The sequence below is a fragment of the Callorhinchus milii genome, unplaced genomic scaffold (genome assembly GCF_018977255.1).
Source record: "Callorhinchus milii isolate IMCB2004 unplaced genomic scaffold, IMCB_Cmil_1.0 Scaffold20, whole genome shotgun sequence".
Lineage (NCBI taxonomy): Eukaryota > Metazoa > Chordata > Chondrichthyes > Chimaeriformes > Callorhinchidae > Callorhinchus > Callorhinchus milii.
Window position 1 is genome coordinate 910,310 of NW_024704761.1, and position 18,376 is coordinate 928,685.

An 18,376-nucleotide genomic window follows, 5' to 3' on the forward strand; every position below is an offset into this window, starting at 1 on the left:
GCAAACAATTCAGTAATTCAGAGTACTTCAGGCTGCTCGCTGGAGGGTGGTTGTTTTTCAGAGTTCTCTGCAAGCCCTGATCGAGGTTTAAAAGGGAGTACGTTGGAATCTGGAAGTGGCCCAGTCACCACAACTCTGGGTTCACGACTGGCTTGGATCTACCACAGGAGAGAGCGAGAGAGAGAGACAGAGTGTGGAGCAGAGTGCAGAGAGAGCGCCGAATGCAAGAAATTTGGAAAGTGTACAAACGTACACGTTCTGAACAAAGCCAGGCCCAGTCTGTGAGGGTGAGGAGGCCTTCAGCATTGCTGTTGACCTTGGCACATATCTCAGGGATCCTGTTTTTAAAGAAAGTGAGACACGTTAACTCTTTAGGCCCAAGGAAGCTCGCAGCTGGAGGCTTTGCATTGCTTTGCTTTCCAGACACTTTCACATCTCTGGACTTAGCCAGCGTTAAACTAATGTTTATGCTGAATGTTTCCCGAGCAGTTGGGGGGGGGGCGCGGACGGGCGGGGAAGGGGATCGAAGAGCAAAGCCTGTATTTATCACATGCTGACCTCACAGCGAGCCTGTTATATTTGGCAAGAAAAGGTTTTATTTTTACACTTCAGGTCTGGTCCCTTTTGTCTCCAGTCTAATTTGGGAAAAACCCTCAGGCCATGAGATTTCTCTGCTTTTCAGTAATGAACTCTCCCTCCCCCACCTCCCTCCCCCCCCCACTCCACCCCCATACACACACTCCCATCCCTCGCACTCTCTCCAGGATGGTGAGGCGTTAGCAGAGAAGGCCCGAGCAGCCCTGAACTTCCCTCAAATCAAATGACTGTCTATTGCAAACCGCTGCCTGCCCACACAGACGCTGCCAGTTGGAAACAAAGCAGCCATTTTGAATCCCTGCTGAGGCAGCACCTCTGGGAGGCAAGAGCAAGAAAGCCTTCATTTAGAGACGGCAAAACAGGAAACCAAGAAAGCGATTCAGTTTTTTCCCCGTGTTCAGACATTGCGTAAACAATTTTTTTTTTAATCTTCTAAAACTCGCAACTGCTGCTTGAGGAGTAATCTCTCGGTGACCGACAGGGCCTGCCTTCGCTTGTGTTGCCACCATTTTGGAAACGACGCTCGGGAAAGTCACCCAGCCAACAACCACCCTGATAGAATAAGTCACGTGGATGTTTGTGGGACTTTGCTGTGTGCAAATTGGCTGCTAAGTGGGTAGTAACCCAGTCGGGTGTGCTCCTGCTGTCGGCCAACATCCACCTTCCAGCAGGGCACCGCCACACAGTGCAGGCTGACCGTAAGGCCTTCAGGTTGGTGTGGAACGTGGGGAGGGAGGGGGTGAGGTGGGGGCACTTCAGGATTGACTTCCAGAGAACTGGGGCAGAATGGCTTAAAGCCTGGCTGCCTGCTGAGGGTGGGGTGGTTTGGGGCGAGGATCATGAAATGAAACAAAAGCCAGTGTTTGCTGAGCGATGGGAGTGGCTGGGTTGGTAGGGAAGCAGGAGATTATCGAGGTAGGGTGAGGGCGAAGTCGTGGAAGGATTTAAAAGTGAAAGACCGTCAGGGACACTGTGTGGCAGGCAGGCAGGTAGGCTTTACGCCATTCTTTAAGACGTTCAAGTGCTCTGAGATGCTGCCCTGCGTGGTGGGCACTATATAAATGCAAGTTGTTGTCGTCGTTGCCCTATGTGTGTGAGTGCGTGCGCGCGCGCGAAGTGGAGAACTTTATCCAGGATACCATATCCTGTCACAGCATCACAGTGAAGTTGCCTTCCCTCTGAGCCATCGAGTGCTGGGTGACAAACAGCAGGCTGATGGAGGTCAGCCCGATATCAAATGAAAACGCACCCTTTATTGAAAGGGCTATTTTCAGACCCAGCCGAATCGCTGTCAAAGGTATAACACAGCCATCAGGATGTAAATCGGTTATTTTAGCAAAGCTGCGAGGCATCACCGGTTGTAAATCATTGGAGTTGGGCTCTGGTTGTCAGTGCTGTTTTGCCTCTTATCACACTGAGGCCACTGTGAGCTCGCACTGCCCTCTGATGGAGAGTAATACTGCATCAGGTCTAAAACTGCCTCCTGCTGATCCCGTGAGCATTGTGTCTCGTGCCTGGACAGTCACAAAGCCAGACGGAAAGCATTCATTCATCTCTGCTGACAGCCCAGATGGAGGATGTCTCGCTGACTGTGAGAGCTTGATTCCAGGGCATTTAGCAGCTAATTGGCTGCTATGTTTCGTCTGCAAAATACAGTCACTACACTTTAGTGAAGCGCTTTGAGACATCCTGACGTGAAAGCTGCCTTATCAAGTATAAGGATCACGATAGCTCGGGGGCTCCCAGCATTGCTTGTGTTAATGATCAAAGGAATCTATTAACATAACAATAACACTTGTATCTATGCAGCACTGAACTTCTCTAGAGCTTCACATAATAATAATCTTTGCACTTGAAGCTTTTCAGTGCACAGGTAGTTGCCGTGATGTGAAACCACTGTATTTGCAGGTGAACACAGAAGCCAATTTCTACAAATGACCTGTGTTGATGTAGAGAAGGATTTAGATATGTAAAGAGATTAGAAAGCGAGGTCACGTATTTTAACACAGACCGACCTTGTTGTAGGAGTGATTTGCTTCTCACTCCTTACATACAGCTATCTTCAGATTGCAATCTCGCTTGAAGGTTGCGGGTTCAAGCCTCAGGCCAAGGAGAAGAGTTGGCCTGTATTAATGAGCTTTGAAGTGAACTGAAAAATAGTTGGTTGAATCGATGAGTGACCTGCATTGAGATGTACGTGCTTACCACGGTGAAGGTTTGGGATACGGACACCACAGTGCCATTAACCATTTGTGCCTACTGATAACCCCTGCAGACTAAAATTGAGCCAGGATCTAGAAGAATTTTTTAGAAGGGTCAAACTGCATGAACCTCAGGGAAAGGGGGCCTAATGGTTAATGGCACTGTGGTGTCCGTATCCCAAACCTTCACCATGGTAAGCACGTACATCACGTACAGTTAGTTAATTAATTTGTCATTAACCAGTGCCTTGGGTGATTACAGGGGATGACCTGATGCGGTGCGTCGACCTCTACAACCAGACGCAGTCCAAGTGGTTCGAGGAGATGGTCACAACTACTCTGGTGAGAAACAGCTGTTCCAATGTTTGTCGTCCAGCATTATGGAGTGTGTGCGCGTGCGTGTGGGTGTGGAGATTGAGCGTCCAGGAGTAAATATAAGGTGGTAATCGTACTGAGAGGTTTACATAAATCATAGGAATGCTTGTAGCACAAGGGATTCCATTCCAGCCCCATTGTGTCCCATTCCTTTGCTCTTTCCCCATTGTGTCTTTGCTGCTTTTGAATAATGTCGCAGAATCTTTAACATCTCCTTGAACAGGCCCTTAGTTTAATATCTCATCTGAAGAATGGCACCTCTGACCATGAGGTGCTCCCCCAGCATTGCACTGGAGCCTTGGCCTGGATTGTAAGCTCAAAGTCCCCAACATGGGGTTTGAACCCACAATACTCTGAACCAGACACAGGAGTGCTACCAACTGAGCCAGGCTGATGGCTAAGTCAAGGCAAGCCGTTAGCTTTCTACCGGGAACCAAAAGTACGAAAGACATTTTGCCCTAAAACAATTCATATGGTTCACTGTGCAGTCATTTATGACTTGCAAACCAGAATTGTCAGGTAACTGTCTTTTAAATCATGTGTGGTTTGCTGTTTCCTGTTTTGATGTAAGCTGGAGCTGTGTGCGCTCCGTGCGGCATCCATCTGTTTCCTGTTAGCGATGTCTATGTTGACCTCTCCAAACAGGTTGCACAGTAGTTGGAATGGCTCCATTGGTAATAAATTGTACCCGTTATTTATCTAGTTGCTGGTCACTCTCATTCTCCTTCCCCAATGGGATTTGGCAGACGAGCTGTTCAGGATTAACACTGTGTGCAGGCTGTGGCTGTGCCTCCATTTGCCGGTCATTTATTGGCAGTGGGGATTTGATGGAAGTATTTCCTGAAATGTACAGGAAGTGCTATTGTCACAAATAACCTCCGATTTCAAAATAACTTGATTCGATGATGATTCTATGCCAGGAGTTTGGAAAGGCTCGGACGATCGATGGGGGCAGATGGTGGAAGGATGAGGGGAGAACAGTGCTTCAGCAAACTCAGTTCATTCCATGATGGTTAACTCTGTGTGTTTCAAGCTCTGGTTGTGAGGAGGTGTTGGCTGTTGATGGAGCAGATCACCTGACCAGGCCTTGGCCAGTTTCCAGGACTCAGCCCAGTTAGTGAGGAAGAGAAAAACATAACATAACATAACATTCCCCCACCAGAGGGGAAACTCAATCCCTCGGCTCTGGAGTAGGTCAAATCAAGAGAGAGAGACAGTTTATAAGCTGCAAAAAAAAAGTTAAGTGTTGCATTGAATGTGTGAAGGAAAGCTGTGGTTACTGATGCTGATGTTTTCTCGGCCTTGTAGGAGCTCGAGAGACTAGAGGTGGAACGCATTGAGATGATTCGCCAACATCTCTGTCAATACACGCAACTCCGCCACGAGACCGACATGTTCAACCAAAGCGTAAGAAGATAATCTTTGACCTTTGATTTCCCCTTATTGTATCAATCACAAACTGAAGCACTGATTTGCACGTCTGGGCTGAGCTGCGAAATCCAAACCCATTATTTTAGAAACTGTTTTTAATTTTTTTTTACTCGGTTTATGTTTCCGGGCGGGAGGGGGAATGTCTTGATTTACACTTCCAGCACTGCATCGTGGCATCAGGGCCCTGATTGAGTGACCAGCTCTTTAATAGCAATCCGGGGTAGTGTGGTCAGTGAGCTCTCAGTGTCTGACGGCTTCAGAATAGTTTGTAAACAGCACAAATGTTTCTTTTGCAAAGTTGGCTGATTTGTTTGGTTTTCGGGCACCTTTAATTAGTTTCTCACAGAAGCTGTCGCTGAAACCAATACAATCAAAGAACATGCCAAAGGGCTGTCACCAGCACGCTTACCACTCTCAGGCCAGCCTGAAGGCTCTAGTGTAATTTGGCTTAATAAAGATGGCTCTTGGCAAGGCTTGGGTCCAATTCTAGTTCTTTTGTGCAATAGAAATCTTGGCAATCGATGATTGAGAGTTTCAAAGATTACCGTTTGTAAGAGGACCAGAAGCAGGAATCCTTGATGGCTTTCCTCTCCCCATCCCAGAGAGAGCGCAAGTTCCAATTCAGCCCCCACTCAGTCCGGCTGAGGCTGGCAAACTCAGCATAGATGTGTATTTGAACTAGTGAACTCCTGGTCCATAACCTGGAGCTCTATCCACTCCAGTACAGGAGCTGCTGCTTTGGTGCTGGCTTTCATTTCACATTTGCTCTTAATACAGGGAGCAAAACTGCCCGACCTCAACAGCCATTGCAAGGAGTATAAAACACTTCATTCAGTCTCATTTTGTCTGTGCCATTTTGTTCCTTTTGAGCAGTACTCCTGTTCCTTCCACTACTAATATGCATATGATATCGTGCCTTATCAAATTGTCGAGATGTCTGAAAGCACTTCACAGTATACACTAAAGTGGAGTGACTATGTGTTTTGTGGGCAAAACATGGCAGCCGATTGCGCACAGCAGTGTCCCACACACAGTCCTGAAACTTGAAACGCAGGGCAGGGTTAATGCAGTGAATCCTCCTGAGTACGTCAATCCACATAGCTCCCGTTATTCACCCTGCTTGTTCTGCAAATACGACGTTTCGTTTTACATGGTGCTGTAAATGCCTGCGGTAATTCAATTTGGTTCCCGGAGCTTGATCCCACTTGTGTTTGGCTGTTCGATCTATATCTAGCCAACGTCAGTGGGGGTGTGAATTGTTCCAAATTACTTTGCTGTTTGACACATGTGAGGCATCTCGATTGCCCTTTGCAGCTGCCAGACCCACACTCGGAGCCAGCAGGTGGCCAGTAGATTAGAGAAAGCTTATTTCGGTGTGTGAGTGTGCGCGATTTTCTTCGCCTGCAAGCAAAACGTGGACCAGGCCAAAAATAGAATTACTGCATGTGAAAAATTGGGACACTTAAGATGTGCCATTTGAAACCGGGAGCTATTTTGGAATGGAGCTGTTTTATTTTGAACCAAAAGTCTGAGCTTCTTAATCTTAGTAGTTAATGTTCTCTTGACAAACAAACTCCATCCAGTTATTGGTATAAAAACAAATGTTATTGTTAATAGTAATCTATAAGCACGTAAAGAAGTGCAGGCAACACAATCTGATCGTTGAAGGCCCAGCATATGATTTACAAACTTCACTTTGTTCAGTATTTTTCACTGTTGGTTATTGGGATATTTGGATGTTTTTGCATGTGGTATGCCCGCAACATTTAACGGTAAATCCTGCGAAGCGTTTTGAGACGTCCTCTTGACGTGAAAGGCTCTGTACCCAATGTAAAGATTCTTATTTTTATTCCTTTTATTTCCTATTAACTTGTACTGTTCATTTTCTTGCAGACTATTGAACCCGTCGACCAATTACTCCAGAAGGTTGATCCCTCCAAAGACAGAGAATTATGGGTAAAAGAGAACAAGACTGGACATATCCGACCTGCGGACATGGAATTGTAGAGAAAGAGGTAGAAAGGGAGAGCGAGAGAGAGCGAGAGAAAGACCTGTTACTGATTCATTTTGTTTCACAGGCATTGACTGAGCAGTGAGTTGTTGTTGGACATTGTATATATGGATTGGGTCAAGGAAACAAGGTGCAATGATAGCCACAAAACAAGCTCACAACACAGTGCCTTTTGTGTACATGAAACAAAAAAAAGTATTGTTAAATATTTAGCCATCCAGTGTCGCCATTTACGCGGATTGTTTCTGTGCCAGTTAGGGAGTATGTTTGTGGATCGAACTGCCTGTTCACCAGAGATGGTGGAAAGCTTTCCCTTGCATGCTAAGCATGTGTATATGAAAGAGTGCTTTAGCTGTCATTGATTTCCACGAGCATTCCCAAAACGTTCCACATTCCAGTGAGCATTGTTGTATCAGGGTTGCCCCGAAGCAATCCAGGTATCTTACACACACACACACAAAAAAAGTTTTTTTTTTTTTTTCGGAGAGTCTATTTCAGAGTTTGTGAGTCTGTGTGTGTGTGTGTGTGTGTGTTTTTGACTAATGAGCTGTCCAGTTAACAAGTGTAATAAGGTTGAACATGACTGAGGATTGGTTTAAGCTAACTACCCCACAGTGCGGAGTGATGCCATCGCTATGAGCAACCAATCAAGTATTTATGGCACTTGATTACTGAATTGTTTATAAAATAATTGATATTCAGCATATTTGTTTTGGGTATAAAAAAAATTATAAAAACGTCATTTTTACAGGAGGATAAAGTATTAACATTTGGGTTTTTTTTGGCCACTTTATTGTAAGATTTTTTTTGTTTCAAATTACTTTTATTGGGGGGGGTGGGGGGGAACGCCAGAATGGAAACTATTACGAATTTCTGAAACCTAACTTATTGAGAGAATTTAATCTTTCTGACTTTAAGGTTTTCTTTCACTTTATTCAAAGGACTCTTCAATGATTTTTTTTGTAGATAATCCCATTGATTGGATTGTTTGCCAGTAAGGTGCTTGTATTGGGTAACGTTATTGTTTTCTTGTCAAATGCAAAGATTGTGAAGACGCAGGTTGCCGAGTACAGTACAGTTGGGGGTAGCTCTGAGCTAGATTTCCAGCCCTAAGCTTCGATGTAAGATGCCTAGAGATGTTTGGGTGAGTTTGTGAGTGAATAATCCCAGACCAATGTAGTTCCATTCATTCCAGTTAAGATCCAAACCGATCGTAGACATTCCAGTTGTTGAGAATCGATCCGATTTTGCCGTGAATAGCAACAGGTCATGGCAGGAATCCACCCCGTTCATTTACCTCTGAGCCGAAGTGCACGACAGCCAGCTGGACTTCGCACCAGATACACACCGTTTCCCCCAACAAAAATCCATGGGTTGGACTGTGCCCTGGGTTAGCTAGTGATGGCTGGAGACTCCCTTTTCCAATGAAACCAAACCAAACCAACAACAAAACATATTCAGGGAATCCCAAATTATCCAAACACAGGGTGTTGCTGTGGGCCCATCCCTCCCAGTGATCATCAGTGTAAACCACACCACTGTCCATAGGACCACATCTGGAGCCATGACCAAACCAACTCCTGTAACCATTCACGTTTCTGAGCCCAACAGTGGAGGGAGCACTAACTGTCGTTATCCTGTACTTTTGTGGCAAAACTCCATTACAGGTGAGGTTTTCTTGCACAGAATTAACAGTTTTAAATATATATAAATATAATGTATATAAAATTATCTGGAACATTTCATCAATGAATTTCTGTTGGGGGATGACACTAACACATCTAATCGGAACTTGATTGCATGGACACTAATTACATGTTTGAGAATTGGATTAGGTTTCACAGTCAGTCAAGTCGTCAAACAATCGTGCAGTTTATCTGTGTATATTTAGAATATCTACAGTATCGAGTATGATTTGTTTATAAACATTATGTACAAAAGGTGTCCATTCTCTAGTCGATAATGGCATTGACACAAACCTGGAGAAAGTATTTGTGATTTGAGTAAACCAAAATGTTTTTGTGTGACAGTACCTACCCAGAGATTAATCTGAACAAGCTGTGTTTACCGCAACATAAGGATTCCTCTTTAACATTTTCTGTACGTTGCTTTGAATATTGTGCGAGTCGTGATCTATGCCCTTTCTAGTCAAACTGATACGTTTATTAAAAACATTCACTTTGTAAAAGCAACTTTTTTCAGATCTAAACCAAGGCTGTAGCTGCTAAACCTTGAATGTTTTCCACATAATAAATTACACCTTGTTTAAACGTTCCCATCGACACGTGCTGGCATGCTCACTCTGTGTCTGCTTAACGTATCTTTGCTTCCTGTTACATCGCTTGTGCGATTCAGGGTAATTTGAACGTGTAACCACTTTGGTCGATGGCACCGTAACCTTAGCCAGGAATCCTCCAGTGTGACCAGCCAGACAGGTGCTAGTTATAGCTGACAGAATAAGCATCTCGCCACAGTGCAACACAGTCCTGCAGATCAGCACAAACCTGAACACAACACAATGATTGCATTTCCTTTGCTGGAAGGAATGGGTATTTGATATTGTGCTTCAATCTTTTGTACTGTGAATGACGAGCGTCACTGGGAGTTATCCCAATCGCCGCTGCTGTCAATGACAACACGTCTCACCGTCGATCACACTTGTTTGGAGAAGCTGAGGGGAGAACGTCAAGACGATGTTCTTTTCAATTCAGAGCAAATCTCATGCCCCGGTCTCTGCAGTGTTACGTGTTTTGTTGACAACTGAAGTGTTCATATAATAATCTTCGGTTTGGATAGTGCCCATCTTCAAAACATTTTGAAATGTTTCATTGGTAATCGCAGCAGCGTTTCGCCCACAAATATACGGTCAATTCACTTTACAACATATTCTGTGATGCGCTTTAAGACGTCGAGAAGACGTGAAAAGCGCTATGTCAAATGCAAGGATTATTATTATTGTTATAAAAACTGTACTTTGGATGTTGAACACAGCAGGGATTAATTGCTCTGGTTGTGCAGAGAGAGTTTGAGATGGTAATGCCCCTAAACAGTGGGTTTAGGGGCATTACCCTGAGGCTGGCTAATCGCCTTCACCATGTGAATTCCTCTCTGAAGTGTTTTTGTACCAGTGACCGGTGGAAGATTAGATTTTATGTAGAGTAGTTCATCTGCAAAAAGCACGCAGACCCTATCCTTTACAGGAAAATCTGCAGAGCGCTTTGAGACGTTTTGACATGAATATGTCAAATGCTATATCAAATGCCAGGATTATTTATTTACTGCCCCCCATCCCTTTTCCTTTTCCTGCATAGAAACTATTCCATCACTGGAAGAAGGTTACTGCCATTTATTACATTTTTAAATGCACAGGTATGGTATATTGGCAATCGCCAATGATTATGGTTACACAAACAATTCGGTACAGGTTAAAATAAGGACTCACTACACACAGATTCTTCTGTGCTTATGGTGCGGCTTAAGTTGCAATATAGATTCAACCCAGCGGCCTTGAAATATATATATATAAATATACCAGTTACTTTCCCTGCTTCTCATGATGATTTATGTTTTTTTTAAAAACGAAAGGTGTATATGAAATCTCTGAATAATGAACATCGCTGTGTCCAACCGGTCTCCAAGTCCCTCCACAGTAGCAGAGCTGATTCCACGCCCCCACCCACCACACTCCTCCGATCATCCATTAAACTGAGGATCTAAGGGAGTAGAGAGCTGAGCTTATACAGGGTGACTAAAAAAAAAAATCATAATACCCATCCTTTTTTTCCTACAAAGAAGAGAACTTCTTTAAGACTTCTCAACCATTGTAAATGGTATCACGACTTTTCGGTCGCCCCCGTCTAAGTCCAGGTGCCCCCAGCCGGCAACCTTCCTGTTGCCTGGTGCTGGATGTCAGTTTTCCGCTGCTCGGTAAGTGGAAGTTTGCTTTGGGAACCTTCGCTGCCCCACCCCACCCGTGGAGCTAGGCATCGAGAAATGCCGTTAGACTCTGTCTGACTGTCTGCGCTGACCGGCTGGGTTTCACCTGATGTTGCTGCTGCTGCTGGTCTGGTCCTGCGGTACGATCCTGGCTGGTGTCCTGCGGGTCGGTCAGACTCGGGAGGTTTCCCGCGCTGACCAGCGGCTCATTCCACCATCAGCTTCTTCAGGGAGTTCAAGTAAGTGGGGATCAGGGACGTGGCCTCTTCCTCGTTCAGGATTTTCTCCCCTCGTCCCTCTGACCCCGCGGAACTGGGGGAGCGAACTAGTGTGGCAAAGGGGGAACTGTAACCCTGCAACTCAAACCAGTACACGTCACATACAGTACAGTACGCTCCCATTCTCTCTCTCTCCCCTCCCCTCTGCCCTCTCTCTCTCTCCCCCCTCTCTCTCTCCCCTCTGCCCCCTTCTCACCGAGAAGCCGCCTTTGCCGAAGCTGCCGCGGCTTTTGCTGCGGATTTTGCTCAGAGCCATCTCCGCGATGTCCACTCGCTCCTCGGCATCATCCAACTCGTGCACGGCTTTCCGGTATTTGGCCAAATTCATGTTGGCCTGTTCTTCCTGTAACACACTCACACTGTGACACACACACACACACACACTCACACCGTGATGCACACAGAGACAGACATAGTGACACAGACAGCTCCCTAACTCCCACAGCCGCTCACACAGCATATTATCAGACCGATGGCCCCTAACCCTCACATGCACATCACACGGGGGGAGGGGGGGAAGGATTGAACGTGAGGATGTGGACTTCAAGCAATGAGGTGCAGTGAGGAACATTACTCTGAGCCTCTTCCCCCCCCCCCACCACCCCCACCTGAGATGCTCCCTACAGATACACCCCCACCTCCCGGTGCACTTACCGCTTCCTCAACCTGCCTCTTGTAGGCCTTCAGCTTGTTCTGGAGCCTCTCCACCAGCTCCTGCAGCCGCTGTTGGCCTTTCTGATCCTCCTCGGCCTGGAATACCAACTCCTTCAATCGCCGCTCGTTCTTCCGCAGCGTCTTCACCGTCTCTCCGTGTCGAGCCTGCTCTGCCTCCAGCTCCCCCTCCAGCTCCTTCACCTGCTCCCGAGGGTGGGGGTGGGGGGACAGTCAGCGAGCCTGACTGTGCACAGTGGCCACCCCACCACCCTGTGCCGAGCAAACCCCACCCTCCACACAGCGTCCCCCCTGCCCCACCCCCCCATATCCTATCGTAATGGAATCAGACAATCAGTTCATCCAGCCTCCCAGCCACCGTCCCAGAAGATTCCTTGGCTACTTTCTGCCTCATCACCTGATGACCCCGAATCCTTTTAATTTCCATGAAACTAGTCTGGTTACTTTCAGGAACTCCACCATTCCATCCCACCAGCACGTGCCGCCCCCAACACCCAGTTACTAAACACACAGGTCTCCTGCGCCTCTTAGACAAAGAGAAATAAAGAAAATATTGAGGCTTCAGGTCCGATTGATTTTCCTACTTACCCGAGACTCCAGCTTCTGGATGATCTTCTTCCCTCCTTTCAGAGCTAACTGTTCTGCTTCTTCCAGCTTTCCGTTCAAGTCCTTGATCTGAGCTTCGAGACCTTTCTTTACCCGCTCCAGGTGCAACGAGTGGTCCTGTTCATGGTGTAGCTCTTCAGCCATTCTTGCCACCTGAAAGCAGAGCAACAAACAGACATAACGACTCCCCAAAGTCAGGAGAGGGTGTCTTTCGGAGGAGATGTTTAATGGATGTCTGCCTGCTCAGGACATTAAAGACCCCACAGCACAATCGGAAAAAAGACGAGGGAGTTTGTTTCCATGTGACAGGGCCAACAATCCCCCAAACAGGGCCAAACAGTTAGTCACTGTTGTCCGTGGGATATTTCCCCCAAAATACACAGTCACAATACTTGACAACAATTATCAGTGAAATTTGTCGAGGTGCTTGAAATTAATGGCATTGTATCGAAGGCAAGGATGATCCTGTGAAGCGCTTTGAGGCGTCTCGAAGGCGTGATAAGGCTCTATATTGAATGCAAGGATTATAATTATTATTAGTGCGAGTACAGCGGCCCCTTCTGTTCGGTCAGAGGAATACCGACCACAACAACAACGTTACGTGTGTATAGCGCCTTTCACGTAGGGAGGACGTCCCCAGTATCACATACCCACTGTCGAAACAAGTAACTTTTCTAAACGAGCACTCTTTGTGCACAAGAAATTATGAAATTTAAAAAAAAAACGTCTCTCAGCGAGCACCGAGGTTGCAAAGATGTGCGGAGATTCTTAAGCTTCAGGCTGTGCTGGGCAGAACAATATATTGTGCAAATGATTAACTTGGGAGCTGTTTTTCTGTGGCCGTTGAGACTGGCTGTCGAAAAGTAGCTTAAAGGGACTCCTGCTGTTAGTAATGACGACACCTGTAAGTTGGGCCGAGGGTCTTCAGGTTACTGCGCTGGTGGAGCCTGGGGAGGATTACACGGTTGAGATATCTCGTCACAAAGTGCTTCACGGGATTTTACTTTAGAAGGCAGTGACTGTGTGTTATACACAGATTGTGTTAAGTTCTTCCAGGAATGAAAGTGGACTCCTGTGTTGGTCTGACGCAGGCAGACGCTGACCTGAGGTCAACATCACTCAATAGTCTCCACTCACCCAGAAATACCCCTCTCCTCAGTGCATTCTAGTGCTGACGAGAGAGAGAGAGAGAGAGAGAGACTTCCTTGCTTTACAAATGTACAAGGCTCAGATATACAAGAGAAGTTGCTTGCGATGAATCTGCCTGCCTCAACCTCCCACAAATTTGGTTCTTAATTCATTTGTGATTATAATAATCCTGATTTAGAGTTTCTCAGGGTGTCCTGGCCAACAGTCCCTCAAATAAAATTGGTCACTTAATTCGTGGCTGTACGTGGGACAATGCTGTGGACAGCAAATGCACTGCCGTGTTCATCTACAAAATACAGTCACTACACTTTACAGTAAATTCTGCAAAGCGCTCTGAGATGTCCTCCCGACGTGAAAGACGCTGTGCCAAATGCAAGGATTATTCAGTAATTTTTCATAATTTCAGGAGGTGGGGGGGGGGGGGGGTGGGAAAACAGCTTTGTGGAGCACTTTCCCCAGAAGGTAGTGGGGGGAGTGTGATGGTGGAGGGGACTGGGGGTGGTGTTTGTGGCCTGAGGAACGGGCAGGTTTGATGGGGTGAACGACCCTCTTCATATTTTGGCCCTTTGGGCGTTATTAAGCGTTTTGCAGCGATGCTGATCTGCAGATATTCCAAACGCTCGGCTCGTTAATTCACACCATTAATGTGAATCCCAACAATTTGTTCAGTTTCCAAGTGAGAGAGGTGCCAGAGCCCAGGCAGCTGTGAAATGCAGAGACACCTGACTCCAGGGATCAGATTATACTGGCTGCGAATCAGCCAACAAACAGTCCCTCACAGGGAGCCCAACACCCAGAGCTCCTGCCATCAGACATTCGTCTAATGCCCCTGCCAGCCGTTGCCCCCCTCCTGAGGGTAGGTGGTACCCACTCGGCAGGCACTGGCCTGCTCCACGTTCTCCGCCCTTCCCGCCCCACCATCAGCAGTCGAGCCTTCAGTCTTTCTGCCCCACCCTCTGGAACTCCATCCAGAAATCCCTCCACCTCACCCCCTGACTCGACTCCTTCAAGGCCCGTCTCAAGACCTTTCTCCTTGACCGTGCCTTCGGCCCCCCCTCCACCCCTCTTGATTCCAACCCCCAGCTCGGGTGCAAACCCTCGACTGTCCAGCAATTGACTGCCGCGTTTCACCCACAAAATATAGTCAATACCGATAGTATATTCCGTGAAGCGCTTTGAGAAGTCTCAACGATGTGATAGTAATAATCCTTGAATTTGATATAGCGCTTTTCACGTCTTCTAGACGTCTCAAAGTGCTGATAAGGCGCTATATTAAATGCAAGGATTATTATTATTCCTTTCGGGAGCAAACCAAGAGTTATGAATATGTAAGCTGTTTCCACGCAGGAGAAGCTTGCGCAGACTTTGCCAAAGGTGCCACATTCGAACAGACCCTTTGGTGACGCTACACAGAGTCCAGTGTAAACCTGGAGCTTGGTGAGGTCTTCAGAAGTGACCGAGATCTGAGCAGCGAGCAGTTGCCACACAGTCCACCACTGCCGCCCACTGACTGATCCTGGAACCTCAGACCCCGTCGGGAGCAGCAAGTGATGAGTTATCAAGAGCAGCCTCCAAACCAGCTCTTGGACAACGTTATAATACATAAACCAAATGATGCTACATCCGTACAGCAGCCTTCGCGAGGGGTAGCGCCTCAGAGCGCTAAACAGTGGCGGAGCTTGTGATCTGAAGATGGACAAGGAGGGGCCAAGGAGAAGGGAGTGAGGTAGAGTTCCAGAGTCTCGGGATTAGCGGCTGACATCAACCCCTGACTCCCTGACAATCCACCTGACCATTGCCCAGCACAGCACAGTCCAACACAACACAGACCAGCACAGTCCAGCACAGACCAGCAGACGCATGAAACACTGAAACATTAAGCTGCCAGGAAATAAAACTCCCCTCAGAGACCTCACAGGCGTCAGAAACCCAGGGATGGTCACGTCTGACTTTGATCAAACTAAGATCACATTTCACTCTAACCCCCTTCACCGTCAGTCACTGAGACCCTCTGGGTTTAATCCCCACCCAGACTTACAGTCAGGTCCCGTCCTTCAGATGGACACTGATAATAATGATAATGTATCCTGTGAAGCGCTTTGTGACGTCTCGAAGGTGTGTTATGGTGCGATATCAAATGCAAGGATTGTTATTAGTTTTGGTGCTGAATGTGGCATCCAGCCTGGATTGCTGGCCGGAGGAGAGACTGAGGAGGTCTCTAGCTCCGCAGTCCTGGCAAAGAGAAACTGGTGCCCAGCCCCCTCGCCCCACGCCCCCACCCAGCCCCGGTGCGAGTGGGTACCTCCGCGATGGCTTTCTTGACCCTCTCCTCTGTGTTACGGAACTCGCTGACCAGCTCCTCGTGTTCCCCACCGAGCTGCTGCAGATCAGCTTCCAACTTCCGTTTCAGGCCCATCACTGTCTGCAACTGGGGATCAAAGGGCATCGGAACCAGGTCAGGGTCAGAAGCAGCACTACACCTCCCCAACCCATTTCTCCCCCCCAACGCCCCCCTAGCGTATCTGCCCCGTGTTTCTCCGACTCCTACACAAGTTACACCTATATTTACCCAGAGGCTACGATATGATATCAGCTCCCAGTCTCTTGGCCCCCACGCTCTGCTCCCCCCACCCCCTCGCCCCCCCACACCCCCGCTGCCTCCCCTCCCTCACCTGGGTGTTGACCTCGCTGTACTTGTCGGCTGTGTCGGTGAGCTCCTGCTCCAGGATCTTGCGGGAACGTTCGCTCAGCTCCAGCCCACTCCTCGCGTCCTCCAGCTCAGCCCCCAGCAGCGAGCAGCGTCGCTCCACCAGACTGTGCTGCTCCCTCACCTCCTCCTGGTGCCGGCCTTCCTCCTCCATCTGTGTCTGCACATCCTGCCCACAGGGACAGTCACAGAGAGAGAGACAGTCACAGAGACAGTCACAGAGACAGAGACAGTCACAGAGACAGAGACAGTCACAGAGACAGAGACAGTCACAGAGACAGTCACAGAGACAGTCACAGAGACACAACAACAAATGACAAACGATGTGGAATTAGCAGGTCACGGAGGTAGGGAGGGAGGAGTGAGGCCATGGAGGGCTTTGGAGGTGAGGACGAGGGTTTTGAACTCTATCCTCTGCGAGGGGGTGGGGGGGGGGGGGGGGAGAGCCAGTGGAGCCGCGCGAGGGTGGGGGTGATGGGGTCTCGGAGCCTGGTGTAGCAACAGAATAACGCAGCGATACCCACACCCACACTCAGCCAAACAGAATTGGAAACAGTGACAATATTGAACTATTGGGAGAGAGTGCTGCAGTGGTGCCATGGGGCAGTGGTGCAGCGTTGCCGCTGCTGTACCTTTGTCTGTTGCTGTAGTTTCCGCAGCAGTTTGACGAGGTCGGCGTTGTTCCTGTTCCCCTGCTCCAGCTGCAGCTCCAGCTCGTTCAGGTCGCTCTCCAGCTTCTTCCTGACCCGTTGGGCCTCGGCCCGAGCCTTGACCTCGGCGTCCAGACTGGCCTGCAGGGAATCCAGCGATCGCTGGTGGTTCTTCCTGTAACAGCGAGCGAGGACCGGGGGCCGGTTAACGAGGTGAGAAACCAGGTCAGGTCAGGTCAGGTCAGACGAGAACAGGCGGAATTCAGAATATACAGGGACTGAGAGAATCACAGCACAGGGAGGCGGCGGATCCCAGAGAGGTCAGCGAGAGACAGAGCTCGTACCAAACAGTATCTAAACCCTTCGGCAGGAAAACTCACACGCAGAAAAGAGGCGAATATCAGACTTACCACGAGAGGAGCTGGAAACCAGCCGAGGGTACGGAAAACAGAAAGAGAAGGAGAGCGATGAGCAGAGCAGAGCTCGGAAACAGAGACATTTCCACTGAGTTTTACGTGATATGAAAATACCAGTTAAACAACTTTAATTCCACAGGGATTAGGGTTATTAGGGGTTATTAGGGTTACTGAATGCTCCCCGACTCTCGGGAGAGGCTTCGGGTTTGGTTTCATAATGGAATAGCCAGCAGAGAGACCGGGAGAGTGAGAGAGAGACGGGGGGGGGGGGTGAGAGACAGGGAGAGTGAGAGAGAGACGGGGTGAGAGACAGGGAGAGTGAGAGAGAGACGGGGGGTGAGAGACAGGGAGAGTGAGAGAGAGACGGGGGGTGAGAGACAGGGAGAGTGAGAGAGAGACGGGGGGGGGGGGAGAGACAGGGAGAGTGAGAGAGAGACGGGGGGGGGTGAGAGACAGGGAGAGTGAGAGAGAGATAGAGACTTGTTACGTGTGTTGCACTGATGTGTGGGAACTATGCTCTGACATGATGTATTTTCACACAGGGATCCAGCAGTGGGCTCACTGAGCAGCCGCACCTCCCCTCTCAGCCCCTCGTTCCCCCCCACCCGCCCCCAGAACTACTCGCACCGAATGCTTCACCAATTACCAGGTGGCTTCAAACTCCTCTTCCTTCTCCTGGACGCGCCGATCGATCTCGGCTTTCACCTGTGTCAGCTCCAGCTGCAGTCGCACCACCTTACACTCCTCCCCCTGGGACATCACACAGCGTCATGAGAAACCGACCGCGCACCCCTGCAGCACTGCCCCGGCCAACCGCGCACCACTGCAGCACTGCCCCAGAATGACAATAATAATGCTGGCGTTTGACCCACGTCTTCCGGACGTCTCAAAGTGCTTCACACTTGTGGGCGAATCCTTCAGCGCGTCACACGGCACCAGCACACGTTCTGTGTAAGAGCTGTTTCTTCATTCCCGCTCTCCTGCGCGGCGCAGAATGAACTAAAGGGCTACGGTTCGGTCGTCTTGCGTGGGACGCGATGCACGTTACCTCCAGGGCGGTTTCCGATTCCTCCAGCGTGGCCTGCAGCTCCTCCTTCTCCATCTCCAGCTTCTTCTTGGCTTTCTGCAGCTCGTGGATGCTCTTCCCGCCCTCGCCCAGCTGATCCGTCAGGTCAGCCACTTCCTCTGCACCGTTGAAACCCGGGAAAAAAGGAACGCCGACAGGTTTAGCGACCGATGGCCACCACAGACGTTTGTGGAACGAGGGCAGGCCCAAAACCCCACGCACTTTCCCAATCAACAGCCCCAGTTCGTGGGAAGGGAGTGGGTTAGAGGCTCGGGATGAAA

At 48.6% G+C, this 18,376-nt stretch overlaps 2 protein-coding genes across 6 annotated transcripts in view; one reads left to right on the plus strand and one right to left on the minus strand.

Annotated features, from left to right (window-relative positions):
- gas7b (growth arrest-specific 7b) overlaps window positions 1-7,107 on the plus strand; it is a 98,408-nt gene extending 91,301 nt beyond the window's left edge. For both annotated transcript variants that reach the window (XM_007888850.2, XM_042342439.1), the window contains exons 12-14: window positions 3,061-3,140; window positions 4,482-4,580; window positions 6,498-7,107. In XM_007888850.2, coding sequence (XP_007887041.1) covers window positions 3,061-3,140; window positions 4,482-4,580; window positions 6,498-6,611 — 293 coding nt within the window. In that variant the 3' untranslated portion in view covers window positions 6,612-7,107. The remainder of the gene's footprint in view (window positions 1-3,060; window positions 3,141-4,481; window positions 4,581-6,497) is intronic.
- Window positions 7,108-9,947: 2,840 nt separating this feature from the next.
- LOC103175690 (myosin-16) overlaps window positions 9,948-18,376 on the minus strand; it is a 36,394-nt gene continuing 27,965 nt past the window's right edge. For 2 of the 4 annotated variants that reach the window (XM_007888847.2, XM_007888849.2), the window contains exons 13-21: window positions 18,078-18,214; window positions 17,676-17,779; window positions 16,596-16,788; window positions 15,929-16,132; window positions 15,559-15,684; window positions 12,090-12,260; window positions 11,484-11,684; window positions 11,026-11,172; window positions 9,948-10,904 (exon numbers count right to left, since the gene is read on the minus strand). In XM_007888847.2, coding sequence (XP_007887038.2) covers window positions 10,758-10,904; window positions 11,026-11,172; window positions 11,484-11,684; window positions 12,090-12,260; window positions 15,559-15,684; window positions 15,929-16,132; window positions 16,596-16,788; window positions 17,676-17,779; window positions 18,078-18,214 — 1,430 coding nt within the window. In that variant the 3' untranslated portion in view covers window positions 9,948-10,757. The remainder of the gene's footprint in view (window positions 10,905-11,025; window positions 11,173-11,483; window positions 11,685-12,089; window positions 12,261-15,558; window positions 15,685-15,928; window positions 16,133-16,595; window positions 16,789-17,675; window positions 17,780-18,077; window positions 18,215-18,376) is intronic. The other 2 variants (XM_042342437.1, XM_042342438.1) reach the window with 2 other exon arrangements.